Raw genomic sequence first — 15,234 nt, 5'->3', positions numbered from 1 at the left:
TGGCAACCCTACCAGCTGTGCCTGGATATCCTCTTCCTCAACAAAATAAATGTCTCTATCTGGCTCACTATTCAGTCTAAAAACATTTAAGTGTCGAAGGAGTGATTAATAATCAGGAGCTGATAACGAAACTATGAAATGATATTTAGCAAGTTCGTCAATCAAAGGATCCGACCTTCCAGGTTGCGGAGGAAATAGGAGTAGGAGTTGGGCCTCTAGGTATCTGAAGCCTGCCTGGCCATTCAATGTGATTTGCTCCATTCTTCTTCTCCAGTTCCCCATAGAAAAGTCACCTTCTTCCTCTTCAAATGCATTCCCTCCCCCATTATCTTTTGGGGACATAATGTTGTGGTAACTAAAATTCCCCCTCAGATATGTACAAACACTTGGAGAAATGAGTTTACAGAGAATATCCAGATTCAGATTTATTTATTTTTCACATGTACATTGAAACATGCAGTGAAATGTTTTGTTTGCATTAACAACCAGCACACCCAAGGTCGCGCTGGGGGCAGCCTGCAAATTTTGCCACTCACTATGGTGCCAACATAGTATGCGCACAATGTTCAGCACAACAACACAACGGCAGCAATGAAACAACACCAAAACAGCCCCTTTTATCCCGTCCAGCCACCCCCGCCCCACCACTCACTCACAGAGAGGTGTCCAATCCCAGGACAGGTTGTCTCTGAGCCTCCAGCCTCTAGTACCTGGCACGGACTTGCAGACCCTAAGGTCTTGTTCATCAGGCCTCACCATCCGGACTTGCTGTCTTTGGTCTGTGACTGATGCCCTTTTGAAGCAGGTGGCAGCGCTGAGGTGTTGAAGATGTCCTTAAATGATCCAGCCAGTTGGTCAGCACTGGATTTCAATACCCTGCATAAGACTCATTGCGTCTAGTGGTATGGTCTTGGGGTTGGCACCCCCTCCCCAACCAAACTTTAGCACTCTTGTTTGGGTGGATGCTGTGCCTTGAGTCCCCTGTGTAACATCAGAGCCCCGAAATAACATTCAGTCCACAATGTGCGGTTAAACAATTAAGATTTTATATTCAAGTATGGGGTTAGTAGAGAAACAAAAGAAAAGGAAAACAAATAAAAGGCGCCAATAGTCTCATAAATATGTCCAGTGCACAAACGTTGGAGCTCACGGATTCCCTTTTGCTGATCCTCCTTCGCTAGTTAGCCCCTGAGCTCCTGCCCCGAGCCCAGGCCCAGCGGGTCCAGCAACCGTCTCCTCAAGCCACATCTTCTCTCTTCATCCTCCTCGCGCCTTCTCCTCCAACCCCGCGCAAACTAACGGCTTTCACACAGACAGAAAGAATAACGTCTATCCCAATTGGTTAGCAAATGAATACAAGTCCCGTTATCACTAATTATAATCCAAACATGCTGCTATAGAGAACCACTGTCTCAGCCGTTAACAGTACAGAGAAGCCATTTTATTCACCTTAGCAGAAACATAAAAGAAGAAACCCTTACACCTGCCAGGCCTACCTTCCCTCCTAGGTCCAACACATTGAAGGAATCACGAAGGCACACCAACAGTGATACTATATTAGGACTTTGAGGAAATTTGGTATTAAAGATTCTAGCAAATTTCTATAGATGTGTAGTGGAGAGCACTGGTCTGGTTGTATCACAACCTGGTGTGCTGGATTGAAAGAGGGTGCAGAGGGGTTTGAACTCAGCCAGCGCCATCATGGGCACGGGCATCTGCACCTTTGAGGACATCTTCGAAAGCTGGTGCCTCAAGAAGGAGAGATCCATCACTGAGGACCACACTATCTGGAACATGCCCTCTTCTCATTATTACCATTGGTTAGGGGGTACAGGATTCTAAAGACTCACACTCAATGTTTTAGGAGCAGCTTTTCCCGTCCGTAATCATATTTCAGAGTGGTTCATGAACACTACCTCATTATTATTCTTTTGCACCGTTTTTTCAGCTTACAGTAACTTTTATGTCTTGTACTTTACTGCTGCCACAGAACACTAAATTTTATCACATATACCAGTGATAATAGACGTGATTGTGATTGAATGTAAAGTATATATTTTATTCCATTTGTTAAGTTTGGCAGTGAACCGTTTTTCACCATATAGGATTGATAAGGGAATTTAGACTTAAGTTCAGTTTATCCCCAGAATATCAAATACCAGATAACCGAGCAAAATAACATGAATAATGGTTGTTTATTTTCCAAAAACATTGCAGCTGGGAACATACCTGAAAATCCACAACATTCACGCAAAGCTGACAGCAGCCAGCGCTGAGAAGCGGGACGAGAGTCTGGACAGAGGACCAGAGATGGAATTCCACCTTCATGGGGGCACGTCATACGGACGAGGGATAGTGGTGCTGCCAGCAGACTGCAGTGACGTTCAGTGGCTGAAGCAGTAAGTTACAGGGCAGGTTGACAGGTGAAAAATGTGAAGCTCCTCAGTGTTCTTTGTCCCACAGGTAAAGGGGGTGGGCTGGAATGTTCGTTACCCAGTCTTGCAGTGGGAGAGCAGTTGGTCCCTGTGTGCCTGGTGCTGGTTTTTTAGGAAGTTTTTGTGCTGGGTCAATAACACAGAGGTCAGAGGATCCAGACCACCCTCTGCCATTTGTGAAGACAAGAGACTGCAGGTGCTGGAATCTAAAGGAACACACTAAATTGTGGAGGAACACAATGGGACAGGCAGCATCTATAGAGGGAAATAAACAGTAGGTATCTCAACCCAAGATGTCAACCGTTTATTCCTCTCTGTAGATGCTGCTTGACCTGCTGAGTTTCTACAGCACTGTGTGTGTTACTCTGCTGTTTGTGTTCCTCTAGTCTCCCCTTTCAAATATCTGTTTAGTTCCTTTGTGTAGACCACTGCTGATTCAGATTCCTTCATGAAATCCACACCATTGCAACTTGGCACCTTTTAACAAAGCCTCATCTCCCTCTGGTCTTTATCCAGTCAGGTAAAGTTGGTGCCCTCTGCTTTTATGACAAATAACCTCCTATTGGCTGCTAGAAGACAGGAAAATGATAGGAGCTTCTCCCAGCCTGCCAGTCATGTGATCCTTTATATATTCTTATATAATTATTGTCACATCAGTCCTGAGCTGTTCTGTCATGTTGCACTGGGTGTGAGAGATTGCATGATTTGAACATGTACCTCCTACATAGAGCACCTCTGGCCATTGAGGACCTGATATAGTCCATTATGTGTCTCCCTCCAGTATCAGTCTTCCTCTGAGAAAATGGCAGCACTACCTGGATTGCTGCTGTTTGCACAAATGGGTAAATCAGTTTATTATTGTCACATGGACTGAGCTACAGAGAAAACCTTTGATTTGCACATCCTCCATACTGATCGTTTCACTGCGCTGCGCATCGAGGTGGTAACAGTGCAGAATAAGAGTAACAGTTACAGAGAAAGTGCCATGCAGGCAGGCAATGAATCACAAGGCTCTAACAAGGCAGACTGTGATGATAAGATTTCATCTTTAACATACAAGAGTTCATTCAATAATCTTATGACAGCAGGATGGGAGTTGTCCTTCAGCCTGTTGGTCCGTGTTTTCAGGATTTTGTCTCTACTGCCTGATGGGAGTGGACAGGATAGAGAACGTCCAGGATGGCTGTGGTCTTTGATTATCTTGGCTGCTTTATTGAAGCGGCAAGAAGTGTAGACCATTCAATAATCTTGTAACAGTGGGACAGAGGTTGTTCTTGAGCTTATGTCCTTCAGGCTTGGTATCTTCTGCAGGATGGGAGGGGAAAGAATGGAGAATTTCTTGGTGGGGGTTATCTTTTGATGATGCTGGCTGCTTTATCAAGGAGGTGAAAAGAGTCCATGGAGTAGAGCCTGGTTTCCGTGATGGGCTGAGTTACAGCTCTCTGTTGATTCTTGCAGTCACGAGCAGAGCAGTAGCCATACCAAGCCATGATGTATCCTGGTAAGATACTTTCTATGGTGCATCAATAAGAAATGATGAGGGTCAAAGGGGACATGCCAAAGAGCTAAGGGGAAAGAGCTAATATATCAGTTAATTGTTCTGACATATACTGAGGTACAGTGAAAATCTTTGTTTTACATCAATGCAGATCATTTCATGATCTCAACATGTACATCCATCATACATGATGGCATCATGCACCAACAGCATTGATGAAACAATGTAGTACATAGGCAAAGCAATTCCAGTTTAGATTTAGAGCTTGACCATGTATAATGAGAACAGTAAGAGAAATGGCCAAGATTGGGATTGTGCAACAATGTTAGTGGATTGTGGGGCTAGTGAAGGCTACAGATTTAGGAACAAGGTGGCATTAGAGTGAGTCAAATACAGAGAAATGTGGTTTAGCTGTGAGGCCAATCAACCTGTCCACTACCATAATATATTTTCAGTTTAACAGTTGTCTAACACCAGGTTAATGATGTACCCATCGCACTAAGGACTCATTGTGCCACCAATAAGAAGGCTAACTTAGGAGTTTAATTCTGTGGTGTCAACAAGGTACAAACTGCTGAAGATGGTTTGGGACAATTCTTCGTTCCTCAGAGCTATTGTTAGGTAAACAAAAAACAGGGCAAGCAATCACGGAACTGGTGATAGTGATCACCTTATCCTTTTCCACCTCCAGCCATACTTCAACCGCCAAATGGAAATTTCACAAACCACATACTGTCACGATCACTTTTGTCTTATCAGCCGTCACTGCCTTAGCTACAATGTTTCACTTTTTGATTCTACCTTTGAATCCATGGTCCCTATTAAAGCCATCACTCTCACACACTGGTCTCTGCCCTGGTACTTAACCCTTATCTCTGCGGACAGTGATTTGAATGGACTTGGCTAACAACTGGTTCTGATATGCAGTCAGATTTGGCTGGAATGTAAAGAGAAATCCATCTTCTTTTATCTGATTCTCTAATGCAAACTATTTTCACATTGGTCTTTCCTCTCTGCAACTTCTGAGCAGAGAGTTCACTTAAAAAGCCCTTTACTATTGCTGCAGGGTGATAAGTTTGTCTTTCTCCCCCTTGTTTTAAATCCCATCTCCACCAGCAAATGCAAGAAGCTCATGATTGGTTTTGTTACTGAGACTGAGCCTGTGAGACCAGCTGCTCCTCCTTCTCCCCTGCCTCCTCCTACCCCACCAGCCTAACTTCCCTGTAAAGTTCCTCCTGCCCATGCTGTGAATTTTGCTTGTCTCTAATTTCTCTCCCATCTCCACTTGCACTTCATCCATTCAGATAAACCACTTCTTCCCTTGATCCTGATCCCAATGAATGTCACCTCCTGTCCACCCATGCTAGTTGATATTTTAATCATTCTCTTTCTTAAAAAGTGATTTAATGTTCCTTTCAATTCTTCATCAACAACCCTTCTTCATAAAAACAACTGTTGACTGCTCTGTCATTGTACTTCCTTTAAACTTGTGTCCATCCTCTAAGTTACTGAACTTGGTAACAAAATGTAGAATATACACAGGACCTTCAACCCACAATGTCTATGTCAAACATAATGTCAAATTAAACTACATCTCTTCTGCCTGTACATGTTCTATCCCTCTATTCCCTTCATATTTATATGTACCTAAGAGTCTCTTGAATGTCACTATCATATCAGGCTTGACCACTACCCATTGGAGCCCTTTCTAAGCACCTACCACTCTCAGTGTAAAAATAATATCTTCCCTGCACTTCTCCTTTAAACTTCCCCTTCTCCCTTAAATGCATGTCCTCTAGTACATGACATTTCTACCCTAGGAAAGAGATACTGAATGTCTCACTATCTCTGTCTCTCATCATTTTATAAATTTCTATCAGGTGCTCCAGAGAAAGCAACCCAAGTTTGTCCAGCCTCTCCTTGTATCTCATACCCTCTAGTCCAGGTAACATCCTGGTTAACCCTTCCAAAGCCTCCACATTCTTCACGTAATGCTTCAAAGCAGTGCCTACCTTTCTCAGAATTCTGTTGATTCGTCTGGCTGATGTACTGAAGTAGTTCCATCAAAGCCTAGAATAACCACTCATGTGATTGTGACTTGCCTACAATCTCCCTCTGGCACATTGTGCCTCACTAGCCTCTTAGCCAAGGGTTCCCAACCTTTTTTATGCCATGGACCAACAAGGGACCATGAACCACAAGTTGGGAACCCCCTGCACTAAGCCCTTTTCTGATGGTGTCCCTTATTCTAGTTCTAGACAAGAGTTCCATTAACAGTGGCTTCTCTGGTACTCATTCTTTCTCCCCACCAGCAACTCGTCCAACGTGCAGCCTCATCCAAAAGTATGGTCTCATTTTCCACTTGAACACTGATACCAACCAGCTCTTTTTCCACCAACGTCACCTTTGTCCTTATTCAGTTTTATTCATTGTTAGACTTCCAGAGTCCTTGTGATTATCATCAATTTGCATTAAGATAATCATTGTCTTAATTTACCTAACTTATTTTTTTGGCATATTTAGTCTTCTATTTGCGGTGATGGAATACATTTGAAGTTATTTATTTTTCTTTCAGATCCTTAGAGTCAGCACTTCCTTCAAATCAGGATAGCATGGACGAGTTTGTGCAGATGGAAATACTGAACAGTTCAAGTGGACCTTCGGGTGAGCGGTTGACCTTATTGTGTACCTCTACGGACTTTCATACTTTACAGGCTTGTACTGTGAAAGGCGCAGGATATTGATAAATCAGCAAAACAAAAAACACAAGCTTTGTGGATTGTCCTTCATATGTTCGCTGGTACAGAGCCAAGAATTGTAGATCGGTAGTGGCTTTGATAGTCCTGACCTCATGTCTAACACTGCAGTGCTCAAAGTAAGATCTGGCCAGATAGCATGAATGGAATGCTTTAATACTTGAGGGTATTAATTAATCCATTAGGCTGAGGAAAATTAGGGTAATCTGTGGCCAATCTATGGGTCAGTGTTGGAATTTAACATTCACGTGTGCAAATGATTCTAAGTACACTTTCCCATTTTGTTCCTATTTCTACTTCCCTCCTTCATCTGCTTCAGTGTGATCTTCAGGTTCTGCACCCTGAAAGTGAATTCTACATCCTCATACTTTAACAAAGAAAAAGGTTTAACCTGCCCAGTTTTGTAAATCAAGTGTACTTTTGCACAAAACTTACAGAAATGGGCTCTTTCCAATCACATTTTTATTTTAATACACATAAAATGCTGGAGGAACTCAGCAGACCAGGCAGCATCTATGGAAAAGAGTAAACAGTCAACACTTTGGGCCGAGACCTTTCATCAGGACAGACATTGTTAATTTCCCTAAGATCGGAATTGTCCAAACAAAAAAAAATTATTGTTTTTTTAAACATTCCTAACTACATTTTCACAAATGAGTCAGTGTCCCCATTGGATCAAGATGGACTTTCTGAAACCTCAAAATCCTTCCTATGGTGTTAATTCTACTTTTGAACACCATACTCCAATATCATACCTTAATGTAGATGCCTCTTTCGCATTTGTTTGAGGTAAAAGCCAGAACTCTACTGGAATTTTCTGGACTCAACATCCCAAAGTAATGTTGTTGACATCTTAATTATGGCCTTGGTGCTCAGTTCATAACTTATGCATGTTGATTCCAACTTATTTCTTCCATTATTAACTCCAGAAACTTTTACAAAAGACAGTAAAGCTCTTTACAATGGACACTGTCATTAAAGGTTTGTCACATTTGCTTTGTCGTTCCTATTGAGTGTGAGAGACCCCACCAAGAATTTTCCTGAAGTAGAAGAAAATAATGACAGGAAAAGAATGTTGGAGTTGGAGGGCAGGAGGAACACATTCTGCCCTGCTTTATGTGGAACCTTATGCCATCTACCTGGTTGTAAACACAAGGGTGCTCTCAGTCTGTGAACTGAAGCTGATATACCAGAGAATCAGTTTGATGGTACAGCTTAGACCATAAGATATCATCATCAGGTGCCATGCCCAGTTTGAGCTTTGACTGCCATTCCCACACACTCTTGTCAAGTGGATCAATTCATTGGTATTCATTTCCAGTTCTCTGGCTGCTACCCTGGGACAGAGATACTGAATGTCTCACTATTTCTGTCTCTCATCATTTTATAAACTTCTATCAGGTGCTCCAGAGAAAGCAACCCAAGTTTGTCCAGCCTCTTCTTGTATCTCATATCCTCTAGTCCCGGTAACATAAGATATAGAAGTAGAATTAGCCCATCTGGCCCGTTGAGTCTGCTCAGATCCCAAATTCTCTTGGACACAGATGAGAGGAACCACAGAGTGTGGAGAGTTAACACAGTTCTGCTGATGATACAATGCTCAGTGCTCAGATTGCGAGAGCAACTGGACTGAGAGAATGGAGGCAGAAGACTGCTGCCCATTGGGCTATCAGTGCTGGTGGAGAGGGCGCATGTTCCAGGTCTTAAGTTCCAGAGAACAGTTAAGGTCTTTGCCGTGTGAAAGTCAGCAGATGATTCTCTGTAGCTGCTGTACAGCCACATTTACTGGGCATTTGGTTAAGAGATACCAGGGTGTGTTTGTGAAATAGCCTTCATTCTGCCTCCTGGGTTCACTGGACACAAAGTGACCTCAGGAGAAGATCAATTCAGCCACCTGTTTGGTTCTCTTTTACCTGTCTAACTGTGTAGCCAGAGCTTTCTATCCATGCATTATTATTACCACCTGTTTTGAGTTGACAGAAACCTTTACTATTTTGAAATCAAACTCTAGTGGCCCCTGAGGGCATCTGCACTGACAGTTCTGTCATTATTTACAAAGTGAGCAATAAAGTGCTGCAGTCACAATCTGTTCACAGATGAAGATGGTGGGTGGGAAGTTAGGATAAGCGGGGCTGTCGGATCAGATGAAATAGGGGTGATCTATAAGAAGGGAGAGCAGACCTCTGTGTCTGTATTGAAGCTGACGCTTGCAAATTGGTTTTCAAAGAAAATATTTTAAATCAGTGACTCATAGTTCCAGGTGGAGATGAGAGCTCGTGTATTTGTGAAGTTAAATTACTTTTGTGCTTCGGAACAGTGCTGCTCTCCTTGCCAACTAGCCTTTATTTAATTTGGATGATAAAGGATGTACTTCGAGTGGCCGAGTAATTAAATGCTGTTTGAAAGCCAATATATGCTCTCCATAAATCAGGATATTTTCCAGCACAGAAACATGCCACTCCCTTGTTGCATAGTGTGCATCTAAAAAGCTGTAGGGGGCAAGGAACATGCTTGTGACAAAAGTGCCAGGTAATGCCAGCATCTAACAAGATTGAGCTTTCACCCCCTGACATTCAACAACATTGCCATCACTGAGGCCCTCGCTATTAATAGCCCATCGGTTATTTTTGGTGAGAAACTGAACTGGAACAGCCAAGTGCACAGTGTTGCTATAAAAACAAGTTAGAGACAAGGAATCTTGTGGCGAGTAACTAGTCTGGTAGCTCCCCAAAGTCTGGCTGCCAGCCACAAGGCTCAAGTCGGGATTGTGTTGGAGTACTGTCGATGCCTGGATGAGTACAGCCTCAACACCATACAGGACAAAGCAGCCCTCCTGATAGGCACCTCATCCACAGCCGTTCACTCCCTCAACACCATACAGGACGAAGCAACCCTCCTGATAGGCACCTCATCCAGAGCCGTTCACTCCCTCTAACGTAAGACCATAAGAAATAGGAGCAGAATTAGGCAGTTCGGCCCCTAGAGTTTGCTGCACCATTTATCATGGCTGATCCCTCATCCCGCTCAACCCCGTTCTCCTCCCTTCTTCCCATAGCGTTTGGCCCCTTGATTCATCAAGAACTTATCAACCTCTGCCTTAAATCTACCCAATGGCTTGGTGTGCACATTTGTCTGGAGCAATGAATTCCACAGATTCACCACTCTGGCAAAACAAAAAAAAATCATCCCTGCTCTAAATGGGCATCTGTCAATTCTGAGGCTGTGCCCTTTGGTCATAGTCACCCTCACTAGCGGAAGCATCCGCCCCCCATTCAATCCATCTAGACCTTTCAATATTCAATAAGTTTCAATGAAATCTCCCCTCATTCTTCTGAACCCCACTGAGCACAGGCCCAGAGCCATCAAGTACTCTTCATATGTTAATCCTTTTGTTCCTGGTATCATTCTCATGAACCTTCTATGGACCCTGTCCAATGCCAGCACATCTTTTCTTAGGTAAAGAGCTCAAAACTGCCTATAATTTTTGTTTTTCTGTCTCGCTGCCTTCTTAAAACATGGAAGGACATATGCAACTTTTCAGTCCTCAGGAACCATTCCAGAATTTAGTGATTCTTGAAGGTTTACTACTAATGACTCCACAATCTCTTCAGGTACCTCTTTCCGGAAAATGGTGCTGAAGTGGTAGTAATGGGGTACAAAGAAATGATGGAAAAACTGAATTAGTATTTTGTGTCAATCCTCACTGTAGCAGACTCCACAGTATGTTAGAAATTCAAGAGTATCAGGGCAGAAGTGAGTGTAGTTGTTATTTCTAAGGAAGTGTTTGGGAAGCGGAAAGGTCTGAAAGTAGGTAAATCATCTGGACCAGATGGAATACACCCCAGGGTTCTGAAAGAGGTGGCTGAAGATACTGTGGAGCCATTAGTAGTGATATTTCAAGAATCTCCAGATTCTAGAATATGTCCAGAGGACTGAAAAATTGCAAATATCACTTCACTGTTCAAGGAGGGAGAGGGGAAAAGAAAGGAAATTATAGGTCAATTAGACTGACTTCAATAATTGGGAATATGTTGGAATCCATTATTAAAGATGAGGTTTTGAGGTACTTTGAATTGCGTGATAAAATAAGCCAAAATCAGCATAGTTTCCTTGAGGGGAAATCTTGCCTGACAAATATGTTGGAATTCTTTGAGCAAATAACAAGCAGGACAGACAAAGGAGAGTCAGTGGATGTTATTTACTTGGATTTTCAGAAAGCCTTTGGCAAGGTGCCACACATGAGGCTGCTTAACAAGATAAGGGCCCATGGTACTACAGGAAGGATACTAGCATGGATAAAAGATTGGCTGACTGGCAGGAGGCAGAGAATGGTTGACAGTTGGTGACTAGTGGTGTTCTGCAGGAGTATGTGTTGGGACCGCTTTTTTCATGTTATAGGTCAATGATCTGATAGCTTTTTGGCCAAGTTTGTAAATGATAGGAAGATAAGGAGAAGGGCAGGTAGTGTTGAAGAAGCAGTGAGTCTGCAGTAGGATTTAGACAGACTAGGGAAATGGGCAAAGAAATGGCAGATGGAATATGGTGTTGCAAAGAGTATGGTCATGCACTTTGGTAGAAGGAATAAAGGCATAGACCATATTCTAAATGTGAAGAAAATTCAGAAACCAAAGGTGCAAAGGGACTTGGGAGTTCTCATGCAGGATTCGCTACAGGTTAACTTGCAGGGCGGTAAGGAAGGCAAATGCAATGTTAGCATTCATTTCCTTAGGACCAGAATATAAAAGCAAGGGTGTAATGTTGAGGCTTTATTCGGCATTGGTGAGACCTCACTTGAAGCATTGTGAGCATTTTTAGAAACATAGAAAACCTACAGCACAATATTGGCCCACGAGGCTGTGCTGAAACATGTATTTACTTTAGAAATTACCTAGGCTTACTCATAGCCCTCTATTTTTCTAAGCTCCATGTACCTAACCAGAGTCTCTTAAAAGACCTTATCATATCCGCCTCTACCACTGTTGCCAGCAGCCCATTCCACACACTCAGCACTCTGTGTAAAAAAACTTACCCCGACATGCCCTCTGTACCTACTTCCAAGCACCTTGAAACTGCCCTCTCGTGTTAGCCATTTCAGACCTGGGGAAAAGCGTCTGACTATCCACACGATCAATGCCCCTTATCATGTTATACACATCATCTTTTATGCCCCTTATCGAAGAAAAGATGCACTGGCGTTGGAGAGGGTCCAGAGGAGGTTCATGGGATTAATTCTGGGGGATGAAAAGTTAATGAATGAGGAGTATTTTATGGCTCCGTGCCTGTACTCACAGGAGTTTAAAAGGGTATGGGGAGGATCTCGGAATCAGACTCAGGTTTAATGCCACCAGCGTATGTTGTGAAATGTGTTGTTTAGCGGCAGCAGTGCATTGCAATACATAATAAGAAAAACTATAGATTACAACAAGAAGTGCAGGTTATAAAAAATAAATTAAGTAAGTAGTGGAAAAGAGGGGAAAAATAAAGGAAGAAGTGTTCATGGGTTCATTGTTCATTCAGAAATCTGATGGTGGAGGGGAATAAGCTGTTCTTGAAATGTTGTGTGTGTCTTCAGGCTCCTGTGCCTCCTCTTTGATGGTAGAAATGAGAAGAGGCGTGTTCTGGGCAATGAGGTTTCTCAATGATGGATTCTGCCTTTTTGAGGCATCACCTAAAAACTCATTGAAACCTATCGAATACTGAAAGGCCTAGATAGAGTGGATGGGGAAAGGATGTTTGCTATAGCGGGGAGTCACGGACCAGAGGAAGCAGCCTCAGGATAGAGCAATGCCTCTTTGGAACAGAGATGAGGAGGAATTTCTTTAGCCAGAGGGTGGTGAATCTGCAGAATGCATTGCCGCAGATGACAGTGGACACCAAGTCATTGGATATATTTAAAGTGGAGGTTAGTAAATTCTTGATTAGTAAGAGCTTCAGAGGTTATGGAGAATGGGGCTGAGTGGGATAATAAATCAGTCATGATTGGCCAAATGGCCTAATTCTACTCATTTGTTTTATGATCTTATGGTCATTCATTAATTGGTATATTAATGAAACTTTGTTGTTTACAGCATGTCAAGAATTCTCACCAGATTGCGTAGAGCGATGCCATCAGGAATCTGCTACAGGTTGGTATCAACAGGTAGCATGTGCAAACTGAATTTGTTTTTGGCCCCTTCACAGGACATCCTATATTCGAACTGTAGTTGTTCTCTTGACCTATGGTGACTTTGTCGTCAATTCAGTCATGACAAAGTAGCTAGCATTCTCTATTCTGCATCAAAAGTTTTGGAGGTGAAACATAATGTGGTTATGGGACCGTTTGAAAAGGTAATCTCACATCAGGGTCAATTAGATTGGAAACATCTTCTGTGACTCCAAAGTCTTTCTGAGCCTCAGTTCTGTCACTGTGATCATACGTTTTCTCGTTGTTGGACTGTTTATGGAGTGGGGTGTAGGGCCTCTACTCACCCGTTCATTCTGAGTTCAAAGAGCGGAGAGAGTGATAGGTGGTGCAGCATTTCACTAAGCCTGATGAATTCAAAGAATACATTGGCTTATTCAGACATTCATACTGAAAGAGGAAGGTGCAGAAATGCTTCAACAAGAATCACAAAGATTTCTTATCCCTTTGAGGCTCTTAATGTTTCTGCTTAACTGATGTTCATGTTGAATTTCCATATTTCCTTACAATATAGAATGAGGCTGTTTCAGTCCTTTGGGTAAATGCCAACTCACAGGTCAATCCCATTCCCCAATTAATTTTCCTTACCATCGGTTCTCCCATATTCCCATAAATTCCCCCCAGATTCTACTGCTCACTATATTGTAAGGCACTTTGCAGTGACGAATTAATCCACCAACCTGCATATCCTATGGTATGTAGCAGGAAATGAGATATCGAGGGGAAGTTCTCATTGTCACAGAGAGAATGTGCATACTCCACACAGCACCAGAGGTGAGAATCAAGCCCTGGTCTCAAGAGCTGTTGTTCCATCTATTCCACTGCACTGCTCTGGAAAAATTTGCGCTGTCCTCCAGTAGTTTTATTATCTGATTTCATCATTGTACTTATTGAATCTGCATTTTCAAAATCTCTGTGTTACAGTGCTCACAGCTCATCAGCACATCAGCACAACCTCACTTCGAGATGTTTTGGACAAAACAGCTCCTTGCAAACATCGCATTAGAGCTAAACTCGTGAATTATGAACCCAGAGCTCTCTACCAGTCAGTGAAACTGTATTGTCCCAAGTGTCGTACACTGTAAGTACTAACAGAGCTGCATGCATACAGTGAAATGTAATGGATTGTTATGGGTTTGGTGATATCTGTTTGCTTTTATGTAGATAAATAAAGCAGAGTCTTAATCCCTCGTTGAACCAGAAGTATTTCAGATATAATAAGCATTTTCGAGGCCTCATCTGGAGTTTTGTGTACAATATTGGTCTCCTTATTTCAGGAAGGATGTAAATGAGTTAGAAACAAAGTTGTAACCATTGGAATTTCAAAGAATGAGAGGTAAATTTATTAAAGCGAAGCAGATCTTAAGAGATCCTGACATGGTCAATATTGAGAAGATTGTGTGTATCCATAGTACAGCCATTACCCTACAGCTTTCTGCTCTTGATCAGCTGCCATATCTAATATTATTGTGATGTTTGGAAATACAGCGGATTCCAGTTAATTGGGCCACTGGTTAATCGGGGAAACCGCTTATTTGGGACAATTGTTAAAGAAGAAATCAAGTCGAGAAACTAACTGGGATTCCCTTTGTTTATTTGGGACACTATGCCACTTAATTGTGACGGGCGACTGTTGCTGAACAGCTTCTAACTAGCCTCAGTCACATTATCTTGTGTGGCCTTTAGACACTACGCTGTGCTTATAGCGAACACTTTTTAAATAGCATTTGTTGCATGTGTTTGTTCAGAAAGCGGTGTCTTTTTCACTAATAGTTTGCAAGAAACAAGCAGCAAGACAATTTAGAACTGTTTTGCTCATTGTGGTTTCAGCCATTCAGGCCTTCAGACATTACATCTCTGTTATTTTTTATATACTTGAAAAAGCTTTTTCCATCTACCTTGATTTTGTTTGCTAGCTTGCTTTTATATTTCATCTTTTCCCTCCCAATGATTTGTTTAGTTGCTTTCTGCTCGTCTGTCTTCCCGCTAATATTTGCTTTGCTGTGTGCCTTCTCTTTTGCTTTTACAATAGCTTTGACTTCCCTTGTCAGCCATGGTTGTACTATTTTGCCATTTGAGTATTTCTTTATTTTTGGCATACATCCATCCTGTACTTTCCTCATTTTTCCCAGAAACTCAAGCTATTGCTGCTCTGCTGTCATCCCTGCCAGCATCTCCTTCCAGATTACTTTGGCCAGCTTCCTTCTCACACCACTGTAATTTCCTTTACTCCACTGAAATACTGCTACATCAGACTTTACTTTCTCCCTATCAAATTTCAAGTTGAACTCAATCATATTATGATCACTTCCTCCTAAGGATTCCTTTACCTTGAGCTCCCTAATCACCTCTGGTTCATTACAT

The 15,234-nt window shown here is 42.4% G+C and overlaps 1 protein-coding gene across 3 annotated transcripts in view; it reads left to right on the top strand.

The window, feature by feature from the left end:
- Positions 1–15,234, top strand: part of pot1 (protection of telomeres 1 homolog) — a 349,938-nt gene that overhangs the window by 314,553 nt on the left and 20,151 nt on the right. For all 3 annotated transcript variants that reach the window (XM_072267898.1, XM_072267896.1, XM_072267897.1), the window contains 4 exons: positions 2,218–2,399; positions 6,509–6,597; positions 12,758–12,814; positions 13,795–13,951. In XM_072267898.1, the coding sequence (XP_072123999.1) occupies positions 2,218–2,399; positions 6,509–6,597; positions 12,758–12,814; positions 13,795–13,951 (485 nt within the window). The remainder of the gene's footprint in view (positions 1–2,217; positions 2,400–6,508; positions 6,598–12,757; positions 12,815–13,794; positions 13,952–15,234) is intronic.

The sequence above is a fragment of the Mobula birostris genome, chromosome 9, assembly GCF_030028105.1.
Source record: "Mobula birostris isolate sMobBir1 chromosome 9, sMobBir1.hap1, whole genome shotgun sequence".
NCBI classification, from domain to species: domain Eukaryota; kingdom Metazoa; phylum Chordata; class Chondrichthyes; order Myliobatiformes; family Myliobatidae; genus Mobula; species Mobula birostris.
Note: the sequence above shows the minus strand (reverse complement) of the source record. Positions and strands in the feature narration are given on the sequence as shown.